The sequence below is a fragment of the Pezoporus wallicus genome, unplaced genomic scaffold, assembly GCF_028554395.1.
Source record: "Pezoporus wallicus isolate ANWC-B61680 ecotype Strahan unplaced genomic scaffold, APGP_CSIRO_Pwel_v1 contig_6999, whole genome shotgun sequence".
NCBI classification, from domain to species: domain Eukaryota; kingdom Metazoa; phylum Chordata; class Aves; order Psittaciformes; family Psittacidae; genus Pezoporus; species Pezoporus wallicus.
In genome coordinates this window covers 5,198,945-5,218,183 of record NW_026640180.1, presented here as the reverse complement: position 1 = coordinate 5,218,183, position 19,239 = coordinate 5,198,945, and the positions used below count along the sequence as shown (strand labels likewise).

The 19,239-nt window shown below is 39.4% G+C and overlaps 1 protein-coding gene across 4 annotated transcripts in view; it reads right to left on the bottom strand.

Moving 5' to 3' along the window:
- The window catches only part of BANK1 (B cell scaffold protein with ankyrin repeats 1), a 145,811-nt gene that overhangs the window by 11,514 nt on the left and 115,058 nt on the right, over nucleotides 1-19,239 (bottom strand). For 2 of the 4 annotated variants that reach the window (XM_057417972.1, XM_057417973.1), the window contains exons 8-9: nucleotides 14,154-14,250; nucleotides 12,529-12,747 (exon numbers count right to left, since the gene is read on the bottom strand). In XM_057417972.1, the coding sequence (XP_057273955.1) occupies nucleotides 12,529-12,747; nucleotides 14,154-14,250 (316 nt within the window). Of the gene's footprint in view, nucleotides 1-9,256; nucleotides 9,509-12,459; nucleotides 12,748-14,153; nucleotides 14,251-19,239 lie in introns of all 4 variants that reach the window. The other 2 variants (XM_057417975.1, XM_057417974.1) reach the window with 2 other exon arrangements.

Sequence of the window (19,239 nt, the reverse complement as noted above, 5' to 3'; positions counted from 1 at the left end):
CATGAAAGCAGGCTGGAACAAATTTTGTGTTCTAGCTGAGGAGTACTTCTCAACCCACTTATCAGGCTAATGTTAATTACTTGAAAAACTGTTCTGTTGCACAGAATGGCAGGATTACTGATAGTACAGATAGCATAACAAGAAGCTTTGAAGAAAATAGAATAGACTTATCACATTAACATATTACTTGTTTAGCAAAACCAGCTAGATCTCAGGAGTTTTTCACATGGAACAAACACCAACTGTAGCTTGTTCCTTATTTCATGAGGAAAGCTTAGGCAGGTAAATACAACAGTACTATGAGAATAATGACTCTGCTTAAGAAAGAGTATATGTATATTTTTGTCTACTGTATTCAGGCACTGGGAAAAGCAAAGCATGATCACTTACTCCATCAGCGTAGCCCATCATCCACCCCAGAGTCCTGGCATCTTGTTTCTGCTGCCTGGGCAAACCCAGTGATGCTGGTTTGCTCCTTGTCTGCCTGCTCCAGCTGCCTTGTACAAAACGTCTGCTTCTCTCAGGGAAACTTGTGAAAGGGGTCAACAAGATCTCTGTGACATCTAAACTCAGTGCATGCTATATGCAGAGGTGAGGAAGGAGCAATTCCTAAGGGTGTACTTCCTACACTGCAAAATAAAGTATTTACACTAACTCCTGAGAAGGCTTGTATGGAAGGTGATGATGAATGAAAACAGCTGGGACTTGGTGTTCTTAAAACGTTCTCAGGCTAAATAGTGAGAGTGAAAGAACTACACAGGCAGCGCAATCTGCTGATGTTACGCCCTTATCTTCAGCCTAACACTAGTAGATTTCAACTTTTGTAACAGTCCTCTCGGTAACTCTCAAAGAATCCTGCTATATACGGTTGCAGTGTTTTCTTCTATACTTGGAATAGCAACCTCTTTCTGAAGAAGAAATTCAAGTAACCGCAACACAGAGGTAATGCAGGCAGCCTGCATTTTACTGCATAAGGAGGAGAAGGGATATACTCAAGTGTCCCTGCAATTGGAAAGCACTTTAATCGATAGGCTTTGAAATTTCTGCTGAGTTTTGCAGTGCTGGAGTAATCAGAAATGGAATTACTCTGCTAGCTCAAAGTGAAATTGTTAAAACCACTTTACACGCCACATCTTGCTGAAATGATTTTAGCTGGCAGCAAGTATTCAGTGTGGGTGAGGTCAGTGAAAACAAATTCCTGTTTTTGGAATGCCTGGAAAGACATCTGCAGATAGCACTGCACAACTGCTGCAGGTTTAGGGAAGACTCCAGAAATTTACTCTTTCATTCCCACTTTCTAATTACTTACGAGCTGCTTGGATACAGTAGTTGAATGAAAGAAACAGGTAATCTTGCACAGGGATATATTCCATTATTTCTTAGGAAGATAAAGTGAATGCTCCTTTAGCAAAGAGATATTAATATAGCAATTTTTTCAAGTGTCAGAATGCCAGAGTCCTTCAGCTGACAAGAGATACGTTTTTATATTTTCAGAGACTCTGCCATAAATAATCTGATTAAATGGTTGCAGTACTTCTATTCTGCTTTTTTACTTAATGTACACCCTTCAATAATATCTGCATGATGAGAAAGAGTCCTTCTGAATTTTTAATCTCATTGTGACTGGCCAAAGTACCCATGGATGCCTGTAATTAAAAATCTGGAAATTAAACATCCTGACCTGATAATATGCAATACAATTTTTGTCTATGACGTATCTTCTCACTCAGTTTCTCAGAATTAAAAGAGGCTGAGAGAACTAATAAGTAATTCCACTTTATTCCCTTTTGTTTCTTCAGTTGCTACAGGACACAGAAGAAGATCTTTTCATGCCCTACATACATTTTTATTTCTTAGGTAGTAAGACTGCACTTTAGGAATAAAATGTAACCTCAATATTTCTCTAGGAAAGCAAACTCAAAGAGTAAGAACTACTGCAGTATTTTCTAGTAGGACATGAAAACAGAAAACAACATTTAAAATGCATGACAAAACACAATTTTTGTGGCAAATATGCAAAACTGGGAAAATCTCTAACATCAGGCTTGGAAAGCGAGTGGGATTCAAGGAACTCTGAATTGTTTTCTTTATCTCAATCAGATTAGCTACAGATGTTGTTTGAGGTTGTCTACACATGCAGGTAAATAATGATATGAGCCTAAAAATGTGGTTAGTATTTTCATGGTTATGTCTACAAATAGAAGGGATAGAAACATCTGAAAGCCTGTTGTGTATAATTCTGTACCACGAAAAGCATTCTGCAGTCACACACTGCAAGAAACTGGTGAGTAAAAGAGTCTAGAAAGAAAGATATTTTTTACAATAGCTGGAGGTTGACAAAAAGAACGGGAATTTGATTTTCCAAATGAATTGAGGTTCTACCTCAAAGCCTTAATGGTAAGGAACCATAGGCCCACTATGATATTTCAAAAATTTCTTAGTGATAGGGCAGTAAGAAGTGATATAATTAGAAACAGAGGCAACAAAAACACTCGAAGAGTTACATTATGGGAGAGGACACCTCATATCAGGAGGCAATGATCAACCACGATACGGTTTCTAATTTACATTTTACTTTACCCATCTAAACTATGAGGGATGTTGCCTAATTTGCTGCATTAGCAACATTACCGCTAAAAATCAAACCATAGTTTGCCACTATACACTAGTGATTCAAATAAAGCCAGACTGATTGACCTACCCTCTGGAAGATATGTGAACTGATCATACCTAATACTTCCCTACTTACACAACACTTTCAGCAGAACAAACACAAAGGAAAAAAAGGCCCAGACACCCCCAATCAATAAATATCACTAATTTGAACCCCATTTGCTTAGGGAAATTCACTATGTATTTATTCATTAGCTTCATTGATCTGATATTCCAAACAAAATTATCTATCACCATGACTGTTTTATTTAGGAAACATTCAAAATTAAAATCCAGGGGAACAAAGTCTTTATAGGAACACAAGGCTAAGTGATAATGCAAATTAATTAATACACTGGGGCTGCACTTATTAACACATCTCAACTCAGTTGCAAATTACAGTGAGTTTGTAAGCTTCCTCCTTGTTCTTAGCAGGTTTCTGCTTCATTCATTTTAGAATTGTCACACAATTAACTCATGATTAATGGAAGAATGGAAGAGGGAGGAACTGCTAGTTGGGATATGTTGCAGGGAGAGACTCCTATCTTTGCCTGCTCCATTTTTTTCCTCATTATTTAAACATTTTTAACATTTCAACTGTGTGTGCACAGTACCTAGGCAAATAAAACTTGTAAGTTCTTTTTCTGGCACGGATTAGACTGTAAATTAGATGTAGCACAGCAAGGGATGACAAATACACAGAGAATACTAAGGAAGGAATATAGTAGAACAATGCTTATTATTCAAGAGATGAGAACTCTGCAGATGCTTGTTCACATCTTTTTAGAACTCACTTTATTTTCGTCCGTTTTGTTTGCTAACACACTGAGCATCACTCAGCATGAGGACTAGACAGAGGTCATTGGTGCAATGCTAATCAGTAAGTTTTGTGAGAGATGATTAAGGACCACTCCTAAAATCTATACAAAGTATTTCACAATCTTAAGATTCAAGCCCCAGAAGCCATCCTGTCATGACAGCAAAGGTGTCTGATTGCACTTACACTGTCACAAGACAAGAGGAAAAAGAATGTCCAGCTTTAACTGTATTGGTATGAGAAAACCAGTGACCACGTATAAACTGGTACAGAAGCACTCACTTGTTCTAAACATGCTGCCTGACACTCAAGACATTTATGAGAACACACAACAGGATCTTCATCAGAATGAAGACCAGGTGGTGTCAAAAATGAACTTGCAGAAACACCAAACTGTGATGCTGCTCTGTTATTTGCAGTGGCTCAATGCATGCTGCTTGAGTTTTTCACCTGCAGCATCCTGTCCACCCATCACAATTTATAAAGGCTGTTGTCAGCCTCTACCTTCCACAGCCACATAATTAGTTGAGATTGAAAAACCCCATTTTCTCAGACCAAAAGTAAAATGGCTTTAAAAAGGAATCACAGTGTAATGACAATGTGCAAACATTAACCCAAAAATAAATAAGCAATTCTCTTCCCAATTTGCAGCGTGACTCTGAGTCTGTCAAATGAGAGCTCAAATCTGTTAGAATCCCAGTTGGGGAGGGACCACAAGAGATGACTTCACTTCACTGAGGCAAGATAACGAAATACCGGACCCCCTTCTGAGAGAAGGGATAAATGAATAAGAAGAATAGGTGCTGGTGCAATATGCCAATCAGAAGGCAGTGTTGAAGTACTTGCTGTACCAAACACAATGAAAAGAACTCTCCCACTGTGGCTCTTGGCAGAGAGTTAATGTAGGGGATCATGGAAGTTGGAAGGACTCAAGAGATATACTCAAGAATATTTGCTCCAGAGTGTACAAACTGAATACTTCTGTAGTCCTATTTTTCTTCAGTAAAGGAAAAAAAGGGGTAGACTATGTCTGGTTTTACCAGAAATATGCTATTTAGAACAGCCTTTCAACAAGGCAGCAACTATAAATATTTTCTCTCCGTGCACCTTATTCAGTACATGTTTCAATCCACCGAAGTTAAGATAGCAAAAAATACGCTTGAATGAACATAGCAGATGAAGCCAGTACATCACTTCCCAGACAGGTCTGTAAAAACAGTCTAAGTGCTCTGAGACAGCTGAACAGTGGTGCCTAGTATTTTATTCATGGAAAAGCACCCTTAAGTTCGGGATATGTAATGAAACTCATCTGCAGTGCAGTACTTTATACTCACTGTAGGAAAGAACTAAAACATCCCTCTGTGGAACATAAATGTTTTGCAGTCTGCATGGGCTCTGAGGCTTCACTTTGGAACCCCTGCTTTAGAGCATTTAAACAATCTACACATTATGAATTACTAACTCAGGATGCAATGACTGTAATTCCCAGTAATGAACCCGTAAGTTTCCAACAGTTTTGGTCTGGATGTTTTTTCCTTTCATTTGGGTTTACATTGTCTATTCTGTACATGAGATATTCTGCCTCCATAAAAATATCCACTGGCTGCTACTTTTCCTGCATAACCTGTGATTTTGATGAGCAATGAGAATGCTATTCTCTTCTGGGATAGCAACTGGGAAATGTATTTTTCCCCTTCTAACTTTTAACCCTGGTGCGCAGTCCCACAGCTACCTTTAACCAGTAAAATGTTTCCAGTGCACAGAGGGCAAATACGTTCCTTCATGCAAAGGAACAAAGGCTGTAGGCATATAAAATTTTTTTTATGTTGGTGTAGGATAGGTGTCCTTGCTGCAGAGAGGTGGTCTCTGATAAGAGGTAAATGACTGAACTAGGACAGTAATCTTCAAGCCCTCAGGCAGTCCTGGTAGGTCAAACTTCAAGAGTGGTAGGAAGGCATGACAGAAACTCATGCACCTGCCCTAATAATACACAGAGGACTTTGTTTTCCAGCTCCGTCAGATCTGGTATCAATAGGGAACATAAAATCACACTGTAAACTGAAAACACAACACCTTCATACATTTATTTAACAGTTGTTTTGGCAGCATGCTACCGAAAAAAACCACCAAAATAACCTACAAAGGAATACTAAGCACTTGAGGAATGGAAAGGGAGCACACTAAGAGTGCACACCATCTGGACAAGAAAGCTATCTGGCACCAATTTGTGGCTCCATCAGTTGATGAGCCTTTCACACTGAAGGCAGAATTCTTGCAGTGGTCTAAATTAAAGAACAAATGTACTCCCTGTTTGTTAAAGATGCAGTACGCTTAGCAGTATTCAATACAGTAGTTAGCACATTCATTAAAATTTGAAAACAGAATAAATGAAACTGAGTAAAAGCAATCTGAACACTTATGTTTTCAATCTATCTACTCAGTCATGTTTCCCAGGGTTTGCCAGCAAATTCAGCTCAGATGCTCAAACTGCAAATTGCATAGTTTAGTTACGACACCTTGCATCACCAAGAGCTTGCTGCCTAGGTTTGGAAGTGTTGATCTTGATCTAAGACTCTAAAAATGGGCTTGTCATGTTCTGTTTTCTCTAGAGCAAGAGTACCGATAACCTGTCCTTCAAAGCACCAAGGGGTAATCTATAGGGAGCAGGCTTTCTGTCTAGTGTAACCTTGAGCTTGTATTTGAAGGCTACTTATCATAGAGGGCTATTTGCTCACTTTGTTGCTATTTTCAGGAAACACCACCACTTTTGCTTAAAGGGGAAGATACTCTTTTGTAACTTCATTGGCTCCAATGTGTGGTGAAAACCCTCATGAGGATTCAGCCACCTGATTTGTTCTGATGAATTCAGAGTATAAATTAAAAAGGAGACATCAGCATGCAACCCAAGAGGCAAAAGGCATTGCATAGCTTTGTTTTGCCAATAAACAAGCCCAAAATTTTCTATCACCTCTGTGGGTACAGAAGGCGTAAAAAGAAATCCTCCTCTTGCACCTCTGCATACACTGTCACAACAGGCCCTGCAGTCCTTTCCTTCCCAGAGTACAGAGGGATCCGTTCAGCTGTGGGTGACTGTGACTTAATGTGGCCCTCTGATGTGTATCACACTTTGTTCTCTAATCCCCATAGAACTTGTGTCTAACTGAACACCAGAAGGGAATGGCTCTGAAGATAACCAGAACTGTGCGGTGAAGACAATGTGTTTCTTACAGAAGTATTATTCAGCATGTTTTATAAGTTAAAAGGTATTTAGTCAATGGAGAGAGAACACAGTGGAGGGAAGGATGCCTCAGTTAAGTATCTAAAAGCTGCTCTGTGGAACAGGACTCCTCTCTCCAACCAAGCCCCAGTGTAACCCCAGACAAGTCATTTCAGCCAGCAATCAGGCTTGTGAATCCCTGACATTAAGAGTGCTGGCTAGTCACACTAATAATTTAATATGAACTTCTGAACACTCATAGTGGCTACTGCAATCACTGGGATCTCTGCTTTGAATATTATATAAGGCTGTTAATCTCAAAAATGGCATCTCAGTTATTTCATATTGGGCATCCAAAACCTCAGTGGATCCAGAACAAATCAAAGGGTTTATTGCAGGAAGGTCTGAAAGAACACAGCGTTTCAGGAAGGCACGAACTATATTTTAAACAAAAATGGGAACGAAAAACGCTGAAAAGTTCTGCGTCTTACACTTGCTCACTTTAACAGCTAGATGAAACAAAATAGCTGTGATATATAGCAGTACACGGCTGTATATTTACCAACTGTACTGAATGTTTGTGGCAGGGAGAAAGAAATAAGCAGCAAAATTACCTTGATTCTAACTTCTCGATTATTTAAACTGGCAACGTTTGCAACGGTCTTTATAACATAATATATGAAAACAAACCGTGAAACTATGAATTTATTTGAGGGATGAAAAAGGTATATATACCCTAGTCAGAGTAATTTTATTTTACACTGATTAGACTAAATCATAAAGCAATGGCTACAAACATATGGAGATTTTAATGATGGACCACAACAAATTTTTCTTGTTTTTACAGTCAAAACAATCAATTTTTTATGATTATAAGCAGTTTTCATATAATAAACTGGTAACTGGGATATTGCTGGACTGGATAAAGAATTTTTTAACCAGTGTGGACAAGGACAAAACCTGCCAAACCAAGTTGCAAGAAAAAACAGCTGAAGATGTATCACTTCTGTCCTAAATTTCACTATCTCAGGAATCCCTGAACAAAACAGGAGAATAAGAAACTCCAGACTTGGATCTAGCAGGATGGCCAGCAATACAAGAAGCTGAAGTGGTCAGCTGAAGATTTCTTAAAGTGCTGCCACCTATACTTCTTGTATCACTAAGTAAACTTGAGCCAGAGGCTGATTCCACAGAACGACAGGAAACTAATTTGTCTATTTTTCTACCACTACCTGTTATAAAAGCAAAGCTAAAAACCGTGGAGGTGCGTGTGTGTGTGTATATATATATATAAAAATACATGATATAGAAGAACCACAGACCCATCAAAGCAGTTCCTCAGTCTCTTCCTTAGTGAATAGTTAGACAAAGTGAAAAACTATAGTGCAATAACAGACAATAAAAGTAATCTCCCAAATAAAGCATCTTCACAGTAAATGTTTTCACGTCACTAGCCTGTCTATGATGATGGAGGACAAAGACTTGAAACACAGCACTAGTAATCTCAGTAAAAGCAGCCATTTCAGGACTTCTGCAGGTGTAACAGGCCCCCTACACATTCGTGCTTGAATTACCCTTTAACTACTGTAATGATTCATCCTTGTACCTCCTGAACGTGCTGAAGAAAGAGCAACTAAATGATAAATGTGTTAGCCCACACATTCTGGCCCTCACCTGGAGTTACATAGCCTGGAGGAGGAGAGCTAGCTAAGAAGAATAAAATAAATCACTGACTGAAATAGGCATGAAAAAGGAGGTGCTCTTTTGTATTTGGTAGGATGATCTAGGTAGTAAAAATCCTGTTTTAGTGCAGAACACTCACTGGATGGAGTAGGCAATCTACTGGTAACCTTTGTCAGCCTGGTTTTCTACCATTTATTCTTATGCATAGCCAGCTTTCTGTAGAGGGAGCTGGTAATGCAGGGAGTATGTACTGTGGGGCTGAGAGGTCTATCTCTGCAGCAGGTCTGAACTGAACTGCAGGATACCCAAGATCTCTTCCAGCTTTAAATTTCCATGTATAAGCTCCAAAAGGTCCCCTGTTTTTTTACAGAAATGGTAAAAGGACATAATCCTTCCTCAGAGGCCATTTCTAGCATCTTGCATTAGAGAAAGGAGATTTGAAAGAGGAGCTCTCCCACAGGCCTTTCTCCTTACTGTTCTCATCAGGAAAATTAAAAAAAAAAAAAATTATACATCTCTAAAATTTCTCTCTTAGAATTAAGAACATTTTGACAAAGAAACTAAAAGCAAAGGCAATTCAAATAGCACATTTTATATTGCACTATTAAAACTGACATGCTCCCAGCTAGCCCAGTGATTCTTATTTATTCATCATATGGCCATAGGTTTTTTAAATGTAAACAAAAATAATGATGCTATCTGAGATGCAAATTGAAAATTAACGTTAGTCTGAGATGTTCTCCACTCATTTCGAAGGAGAGAGTAGGTTGAGTGAATCAATTTATTTGCTGGTTTGAAAGTAACTGAACAAATCTTTTAAACACTCATCAAATAGAAGAGACAAGTCTATATTCTAACAGCAAATATTTACAAAGCAACACACAAACCTTGCATTATATAGGGAGCATTCTCCTCTCTGACTGGTGAATATACTGGACGAGGGGCAGGGGCTGGTGGCCTGTTCACGATAAAAGACTTGACCTCAACTGGTATGAAATCATACACAGATTCATCCAGTGTCCTGAAAGTGTACAGGTCTTCCCCCCCACTGTCTCTCTCGCATGTATCTTCTTTGTAGCATGCTGTTATAAGTCTATCACCATGTTGTCTTTCACTTCCGTCCTCCACAGACTTCCTCTCTGAAAAAGTGAGGACTTGTGTTCCACATATACAGTACAGAAAGGAGATCAGGACTTAACTTACAGCTTTAGAGTTTCCTAAAGTAACTTGAGACTTAATTTCACCTCTAAAGCGCTCTGATTTTCAGAGGCTTCTGATCATCTAAATCAGTAGAAAGGATGACCCAGAAGAATAATTCCAACCTCAGAGCACCCTCATGATTTCACATCAGATTATCAAAACCAGATTCTTAGCTATTAGCTCAAAGTAAATGGGCTTATTTAAAAGAAATGTTGAGTGCCCCAGGTGCTCCCACCAGAGTCACACAAATATGTGCTTTAATGGTGAAGCCAAGTAAGTGGTACCTGTGGCCCTCGGCATTCTGGAGTCAGGCTATTTGTTAACTGCTGCAACAATGACTTCAGAATTGAAAGTTATTCTAGAAAACGCTGGGGTTTGTCTTTCCTACGTCTTAAGTGTCCCACATGGTTTTGAGGGTTTTACTAAGATGGAGTGCAAGACAAGGTGAAAAAAAGTTTAAAGAGCCCCATACAGGGCAGATGAAATTTATGACCTCTTATAACCGATGCTAAGACTATCCCCCCCACCAGTAACTTCTCTGACTCTCTGTACTTCCTACATTTCATGTATTTCATAGTATAACTGCTCAGTACTTGCATTCCTTTCACATTTTACTGCATTAAAAGGAATCAAGTTTCCCAATACTTGAGTTTGTTTTGATTTGTCTTTAAAACCCCCAAATCTGTGAAGAGTTAGAAACTATAACTGCGGCTGGTGTTCCCATAGATGTTTGTAACTTTCTTGTGCTGATTACCCATCTCTCCTGCAAAAACAGGAGCCTGGAATTCTTGCACTGAGTTATGTTTTCCTCATGTTGTAATCTACTGCCTGTGCATGTGTATCTGCTAAACTAGGCCGTGGTCACTACTAGGGTTTTCAATCCTTTGGCTGCTATTAAAAGAATTGCTTTGTCTGTTTATGAATCATAGAACCCCACAGAGAGTCCCTTCCATAGGCTGGAAGGGACCTCAGGGATCATCTGATCCAACCTTTCTTGACAAAGCATGACCTTGACTAGATGTCCCAGTATCCTGTCCTGCCCAATCTTATACGTGCCCAATGGTGGGGAGTCCACCACTTAATTCCCTGGGGAGGTTATTATGGGTTCAGAGGAACCAAACAGTCTTTGTAAGTGGGATATATTTATAAATGGGATGTGTTATTAATACGTCCAATCAACATGCATTCTGGTTAAGTCATAAAAACGTTTTAAAGCAGCAAATGGGATTAATACACCTGCCATATTTAATATGAAAAATATTCTGTTTCCATGTCACTATGGAAATTCTGTTCCTTGCTCTGCAGGATCCTCTTTCTTTTAACTCCCACATGGGGCACTGTCATGTCACTGCCAAAACACAGGCTTCAGGAAGAGGTGACTTGCCTTTAGGTATTCCACGGCAACACTGAAAGCAGGTGGCCGATAAAACTAGGTAGCAATGACACATTAGAGCTCCCCCTTGAAAGCAAGCCTCATCCTTGTTTAGAGGAATTCTCATACCCTCCCCACCTTGCTCCCCAATGGTGAAACCAAGGCTAATGCTTCAGAAAGCTTCACAACATGTTTTAAACAAACTATTCATACAGGAGTGTTTTTAGACAAACTCTGCCTTACCAACTGCACTCAGCACAGGACATTACGTAGCCAAGAAGCTCTCTTAAGCTGGTACTCACATACAGATAGACAGCATTCGGCAGAGGGTCACATTACTTGATGGTAGAGCTATGAGAACTATTCCAAGACAGACATTTATTTCAAACCTACACTACCAAATCCTATATGCCAAACCTGAACCTTCATTTATGCACACATATAGCTGCAGTTGAGTATTTCATGGGAAGCAAAACACATCTTTAAAATTAATTTTATTCTTTCTTTCAGAATCCACCTATGACTTCCAGCTTTTTCTTTCACAGAGAAAACAGGACAAAACCCTACCTATAACAGACTGTAAGGCTAGAAAGCTATTTCTATCTACTTATGCGAACTTGGATGACTTCAGTGTGCTTGGTGATAGTAATTTAAGACTCTCTTAGGTTGTGCCACATTTAAAAACAGAGTTAACAGTAATAAGCAGTGGAGAAACTGAGAAGCAATTTGTGTGTGCACTTACCAGTAGTATCCAGGACAAATAAGAAGGGTTTATTTTCCCCTATGTGACTATTTAACACTGGTATTTAAGCTTGACTTCTTTTGCATACTTATTTTCCCAATGAGTAAAAAATGATAATCATCCCCTCTGAAAGAGAGGCAAATAGTATTTTGGGCTTCTCATCAGTTGAATCAAAATACAACACAATTTCAGGTTTTTACTCTGGGGCAGAAGGATGAAAAGAAAAAAGGGGGAAAAAAAAGAAGGCAAAGCATTTCATTGCAGGTCATAATTTCTCCCTCTCTTTTCAATCTGCAGCACAATATGGCTTTTTATTTATAACCACAACATTGGCTAAAATGTAACATACTGTTACTTCTCTATGCACACTAGCTTTAATTCTACCTGTGAAATTCCAAGCTGTATTAAATCAAGGTAGAATTTAATATCTTAAAATGGTAAATATTTAACTTGACAAAAATACAACCCGAATAGTTTGTTTCAGGCTACTTTGGAAAACCAGTGCATCATGTACGATATAGCAGCTCTCTGAGATGGGCAGAGTGAGGAAAACCTAAAACCTGAACCCAGCAGTGCATACTCCAGTATCAGCTGAGATGCCTGGTCATGAATATCTTGGTGCAGGAAAGCCCGTATGCACTTGCTTGCTTTGCAGAACTAGGCCTGTATTGCCTAGCCACTGCTATTAGAAGTAACCATACATAACCTCTACAGCAGCACCTAGCCTGCATTTGCACATGTTTGTGCCTGGGGTTATTTTCTTCCCAAGGTTGTACCTTTTGATAAATCATTCTGTCTTAGGATGCCAGGCAGGTTTTGAGGGGGAGGAGGAGGTGGCCCCGTACAAAAAAAGCAGTTTCTTCTCTTCTCTTTGAGAACATCAGGTATGCCGGCATACAAATTGTCAGGACGGTTGTGAAAGCTGTATGAATCTTCTTGATCTTCATGTTCTGTCTCTCTGCTGTCTTCCATATCATCTTTCTTTTCCTCACCCACCTCAGCCTCTTGTTGGCATCTTGAACCAATTCCATATTGATCTCCTGGGTTCTGCTTGGCTTTTAATGCTAAAGAATGCATTATTTCATTTAAAATTTGCCATCGGGAAACATTTCCTGTTTCAAGGATTCCACAAAAGCAACACAATTGCTAATAAAACTTTTATGAAATGATACCATAGGAAAGCTGTCAAATACATAGTGTCAGTGAACAGCTTTTTAAATATGTACCAAATCAACAGTGGAAGTTTTTGTTGTATCTTGCTATTCTGACACACACCATCTTCGTGCATGTAGTGTTAAACTTCTCTAGAGCTGCTGTCAGTCTGAAATCACACACACTTAACTTGCTTCCATAATATACTTGACTTTCAATGCAGCACAGTGCCACACTTAGTAAAACAAAGCTGTAGCTCACACAGCTGTGTAACTTGTTTTTATACAAGTGCTTATTTAAATCTCTCTAAAATTAAATAAACATTGCCCTGGGAGACATGGCTGTACTCCTGTGTAAATGGAGCTCTTGCGTCTTTAGTGGCCCATGGACCACAGAATAAGAACATAGCGTATGGATGGGAAAAGTTACATGAACAAAAGCACCAAGATTTGGATAGTCAGCCTCAGTAACATAAAGTCCGCCACCAAACTTACAGTAAATGCAGAGCAAGTAATACCAACCCTTGATGCAGGTTTCCATTCTGATTTATCTTTTGGTGATGCCTTTCCTTCAGCACTGATTCAAATGGGAGGTTAGAGTATTTAGCTGGCTAACACAGTCAGCTGTTACAATCTGTGGTGGTCTTCCCTGTGCTCACCCTGAGGTGTTCCCATAGAAAGCCTGACAGAGGCAGTGAAAATGTATCAGGGCTAAAGCAACAAGTTTAAACTCACCAAATAAGAAATAACCTTTTTATATAGAATGTGAGACATTGTTAACAAGCAGATAAGATAGAAACAGGATAAAGTTTATCTTTATGATCCATGATATCATAAAACATACGCAAAATACACAGCATCAGTAAATGCAAAAATGCAATTTCATTTGCAATCTTCAAGGGGAATTCATATGACCACACAGATTGTTAATAAGCTTCTAATCAATTTATGCTTAGATGTATGAACATCACACTGCAAAATGTGCCTCCACATAGGTGCTTGGTGCACCTGTGGGCAGTGCCTCCCCTCTCTGAGAACTCGGAGAATTCAGTTCTTTTCTACATGCAGAGATCACAGATCTCCAGAATCCACACGGAGGGGTGGTGGCTGCACTGAGGTCTAACTGAGCAATGACTTTGTTACCATGACTGAATCCCTCACCTTTCTTCTCCCTTCTCCTAGGACATCTGCACTCTCTGGAAGCTGCAGTAACATGTGGAAATGGAAAGTAATGTGCCCCCTCTGTTTGTCCATAATCCCACTCATTTAATACAGTGCATGCTTTGCTATTGATAAAGCAGTCTAACAACATGACTTACTCATGGCAGGTTGAGTTTCTGAGCCTAGCATAACCACGTAAGTGTCATCATCTTCTGCTTCCACCTTGCAATTGGTGAAATTGTCTGCTGTATTAATCTAGAAAGAAAAACAAAGGAGAACATTTGCTTTGATCTCATCATCTCCTATCTTCACACCCTGCAGGACCCACTGCAAACAGTTCCCGTACCCTTGTGGTTGGTACCAAAACCTGCATGTGCACTGAAAAACCAGAAAAGGGACTGCAAAGTATGGTAGTGGTTCTACCTCAGTACCCCATAGTGGCAAAGCATTGGGTTTTGCTCACCTAGAAACGTTTTTAGGTTCACACAGGGCTATTTTAAATCAGCCTAGTGAGGGTCAGAACACTTGGTTCTCTACAATGTTACCAAGTTATTTCTTCAAGCAGAAGAGGAACAAACTTCTGCTCACTCCTGGCTCCTAAGAGCAAACTTGTAACATACATAGGTACAGACAGTTCTGCCGTCTTGAAATACGTATCACACACTTGTCAACTGCTGATTTTCAGAAAGAACTGGCATTTCAAAAGGTACCTTTTTTTTCCAAAGAACTCAGCAGGCACTTCATTCCCATGTAAGGGTAATATTAAACACTCCTGCATAGGCACAATGGAGCCCTCAATAATTGTTCAGGAATTTTGAATGACAAAATGTCAGGTCTGGGAGTCTGAATACACCACCCCAAAGCAGGCAGGGAAACGCAGTATGTATCATCCAGTCTGCAAGATTAATTACAAGCAGATTAGTGGACAGTGAAGTCAAGAGGAAGAACTGAGACCCTTCTGCATGCACAGAAACTGACTCCTATGAGCTCATGCCATACTTGACGTTCATTCCTAGTATCCTGCTGCCTCCTGGGACACAGCACCACTGTCTGAGTCACAGAGTTCACATTGTGTGAAAGGGGAAAACATTTGGAGAAATGGTGGTGTTTTCTGGGGAACCAAAAATGCCTACTTCCCTGCGGTTTCTGTACACAGCCACCTCATGAATACTGGTCTTCAAGGCATCGCAGCCACTGACATCCCCCTGACCCACTTTGTTTTGCTGCTTTAAGAAGGTACCTGGATTTCTACATATCTATACCTGCCTCCAACAATGAAGTATTAATTTCTGTCTTCTATGCCCATATAATGTGCACATCAGAGACTCTTGTTTTGCTTGTACTTCTTCATCATTTCTCTGGTTCCTCTGTACCTCACAGATGTAGGATACCTTTTAACAGCCTTGAAGTTAGAGCTTTCCAGAATATTTATTTTCAAAAGATTTAGGCCTGCATGTGCTAAATGTAACTGCACAGTTGGGAGAAAAAAGGGTTTCATGAAAAGTTATGTATTTCTCCTCAGAAGATGGGTGCAGAAGCAATCAAGCAAGCAGAACTCTGGATGCATTAAAGCTGTCCCCCCATTACAGTGGAGTACCACACCAGAGAAATTCTTTCAAGGTGCTCACTTTTATCTTTGCAAACACAAAGTATGCATGGATAGACAGTTAGAATGAGGTCAAAAGGGTAAGTGGAGGAAACAACTGCCACTTTCTGATTTTCTTCATTGGCAAAGATATTTCTCAACTGAAGGAAACCTGGTGACTCACAGAAAAACAACAGAATAGATATGATTAATATCTATCTACCTTTGAAACGTCAGTGTTTCAGAAGACTGAGGATCAGCCTGCCTTGCTAGCTTATAGTAGCTCCACAGATAATGCTGAATCTTCGAAGATTTCCTAGAATTCAGGATACAGTTCAGAAGTTTAGCCACTGACTACACTTCCTAAACGTCTCCTGGACCTTGGAGACACAGAAAAGCTGAATAGATGGAAATAGTCTTTAACTAAATATGTTCAGGCTAGAAAAAAAAGATTCTGTATAATGCACAGATTATTGATAAAAGCCTCCTCTGACACTGGAAATGGTGATACCATGTAGCTGAAAATGGTGCAGTGTCTCCAAAGGCAGTGGAGAGTGTCCTCATTTAAGAATGCAAAGCAATGTAGCTGAATCAGAATAATGCTGTTACTGAGATGGCAAAACTTGCCATGATGCCCTAAACTAATGCCCATTACTTTTAGGTTTAGAGTGTCTGGGCCGGGTCACATAATTTTAATGTAATAGCATAGCTAGCATGATGTTTCTGTAGCAGAATTTAGGATGTAGTGTACAATATCCATGCAGACCTGAACTTTAAAGTCTTTTGAGTCTGGCTGAATATGGTTCTTTGATGTACTCAGAGATTTCTTACAGATGTCAAGCCAGTTTCCAAAGGAAGAACTAACCTTATTAGAAACCACTCTTACAAAAAGGTATAAAAAAGCTGCTATTGTCAGCACAGAACTGCTCACAACAGACTATGGAAAAGGGCTCTGAAGTTTTGAAACTCTAGTTTGTGAGTTAGCAATAAAATTTCCATACCTCAAAATGCAACAGGAATGTTGGAATGAATTGAAAGTCCTCTGAAAGTGTGACAATGTTTCAAGTCCCAAGATAAAATGCCACCTCTCAACATCAAAAGGTAGATACTTCATTTTCTGTCAGAAATTTTAACTGTCTTCCAAAAAGGCCGAGTTTTTGAATAGCTTCAAAGCTATCCCTCTTATGCAAAGTCTGAACCAATTTACCTGTTATTTACTCAGGAATGCTATTAGCAAAATTATTATAAACATCCTGTTAGCATTTTTTGCAATGCCCTTCTGAAAAGCCATCCTTCTCAAGGCATGTTTTCTAAAGATTTCCTCCTTCTCATACAAAGGATTTTCTTACCCACCAAAACCATTTCTCTCCAGTGAATCCTTTACCAAGAGGGAACCCTTCCCCATGGTAAGGGCCCATACCATTGAAATGTGGTGCTTTGTACCTTCTTGTACAGCAAGGAGAGAAATGTGAAAGAATTCAGAGGAATCTAACCGAACAGTGATATTGTATCCAGTTACAGCAAAAGTGAGGAGCAGCTGGACATCAGCACTTCATTAAAAACTGCAACTCACAGGTAAGTATATCAATTGCAGCTCACGTAAGTGTTTATATATAAAATATAAATGGATATACATATACATCCATACCTTATGTTCCCAGAAACAAAGTAACACAGAAGTCCTTGTGGGAGATTCCTCAACAGCTTTCAAACTGGGACAATGCTTAGGGCAATAATTCACTAATTCATGTGATTCTTATGTGATTGATCCCACTGTTTTCCAATTCTCTCTGTATTAGTTGCCATTTTCGTCCAGAAAATTGGCCCCTAATAAGCTGAAATTCAATTGCGTGTATATATGTATATCTCTCTATCTTTTTTACACTGAATAATTACCTCCCTTGTGACTCTAAATTCAGACTCACATCTCCATTTCATCTTATTGTGCTGGTATTTCTTAAAATAAATAAATAAATAAATGTATGTAACAGAGACTTCCATGTCTGTGTTGCAATTTAGGAAATCACTCTATCTCCTACCTCCTCAGTTTTTCTGGATTGTCGCAATAGAAAAACTGCTGGAGAAAAAAAATTCTTACCATTGCTTGTAAAATTTTCACTGATCCTTTTGACAAGACATTCTCTTTAGTTAGGCCTGAGTTAAAAAAAAGAATTTTTATTCCTATGGAAGTTAGTCCCTGATGTGATATAGGGCAGTTTACAGAAGTGCACTGGAATATTTACAGTATCGTATGGACTAACAAGGAGTTGCTTGTTTAGGCTTAAATATCAAGCAGTAAAATGTTGACATGGATTTGACAGCTTTGTGTCTCTGTCTTGACAAACCTGTCATCCCTTCTGTGGATTATCCTCTAGTTTCTTGCAGACTTTGCCTTCACAAGTCACAGCTCTGTGCTGTCCAGTGTTCAGTGCCATTGTACTGGTAACTCTCAGGCTGTCTTGGCAAACTCTAAGCCTGAACGAGGCACATTACTGCAGAGCCACTTACAATGCTAAATGACATGCATACATAATATTCTGTGGAGCTCTTCAGTGAATCTTCAATACTGAAACTTAACACTATTTTCTTCCCTACATGTAAGTCAGACTCTGCCAGGTGTACCACGGTATACTTTGCAGCATTCTCCCTAGATACCTTCTGCTACAGGATGGAATGATGTTTTTGCATCCTGTGTATAAGATGCCTGAAGAACATCATGTGTTCCTTCCTTGAGACAAGATTTTCTTTCCCAAAAGTCAGTGCATTACTGGCTGAGCTAGGTGATTCCCTTCTTTTCGGTACAAATTATTTTTCTTGTAGCCAGTATACAAAGCAGGATAGCACAAACAAGGCAGCTCCCTGCAGCCCACACCTAAATTTTAACTCTAATCTTAATTCTGATTCAATTTTCACACATCAGTCAGTTCACCTGCCTACCAGTTTTCTTCATTATGCCTTTTTCTGGGAGAAGCAAGACTTTGAACACCAGTTTAAACTAAAGGTGCTGCCTTTAATTTGTTTAGGACAAAGACCATCTGATTTTCTGCCCTCCAGGGCTTTTCCAGCTGCTTGTGGGAAACCATTCAAGCTTGCTATCAGACATCTCAAAAGATTATCTCGTCACACTAAGGCCTGTTTTTTCAGAGCTGAGATGGATCTGGCTGCTCGATTTGTTTATAACATGTCACCACAACATTTCTTCTTATTGCACTCCCAATATTCAAGTCTGCAGCTCTGCCAAGAGAAGCTTTGCTCATTCATCTGTCTCCCACTACTCTATGGCTCATGATTTCCGATCAGAAGACAACCCTGGTACGCCTGTCCTACAGACACAGCTTTAGTCATCTTCTTCTGACTATTAAGCAACAAGATAATCCTTGGACACTGAGAAACAAGTTGCCAAATGCTGGTTAAAGCTATCACAGTCTATATGGGCTTGCTAGAAAGGCTGCGAGGGCACACAAAGCCTGGATGCAATTACAGTAGTGCTTTTAGAATTATCTGATACCAACTATGCAAGTACATGGATGCCTTTGTCTCTGGGGTCAGAGCATCCTAAAGAAACAATCACTATTTTCTCTAAATATAATTATAAAAGAAAACCAAGTGGATGTGTACTCATTTGCACTTATACTTCCAGTCTTTTCTTCCTTTTTTCT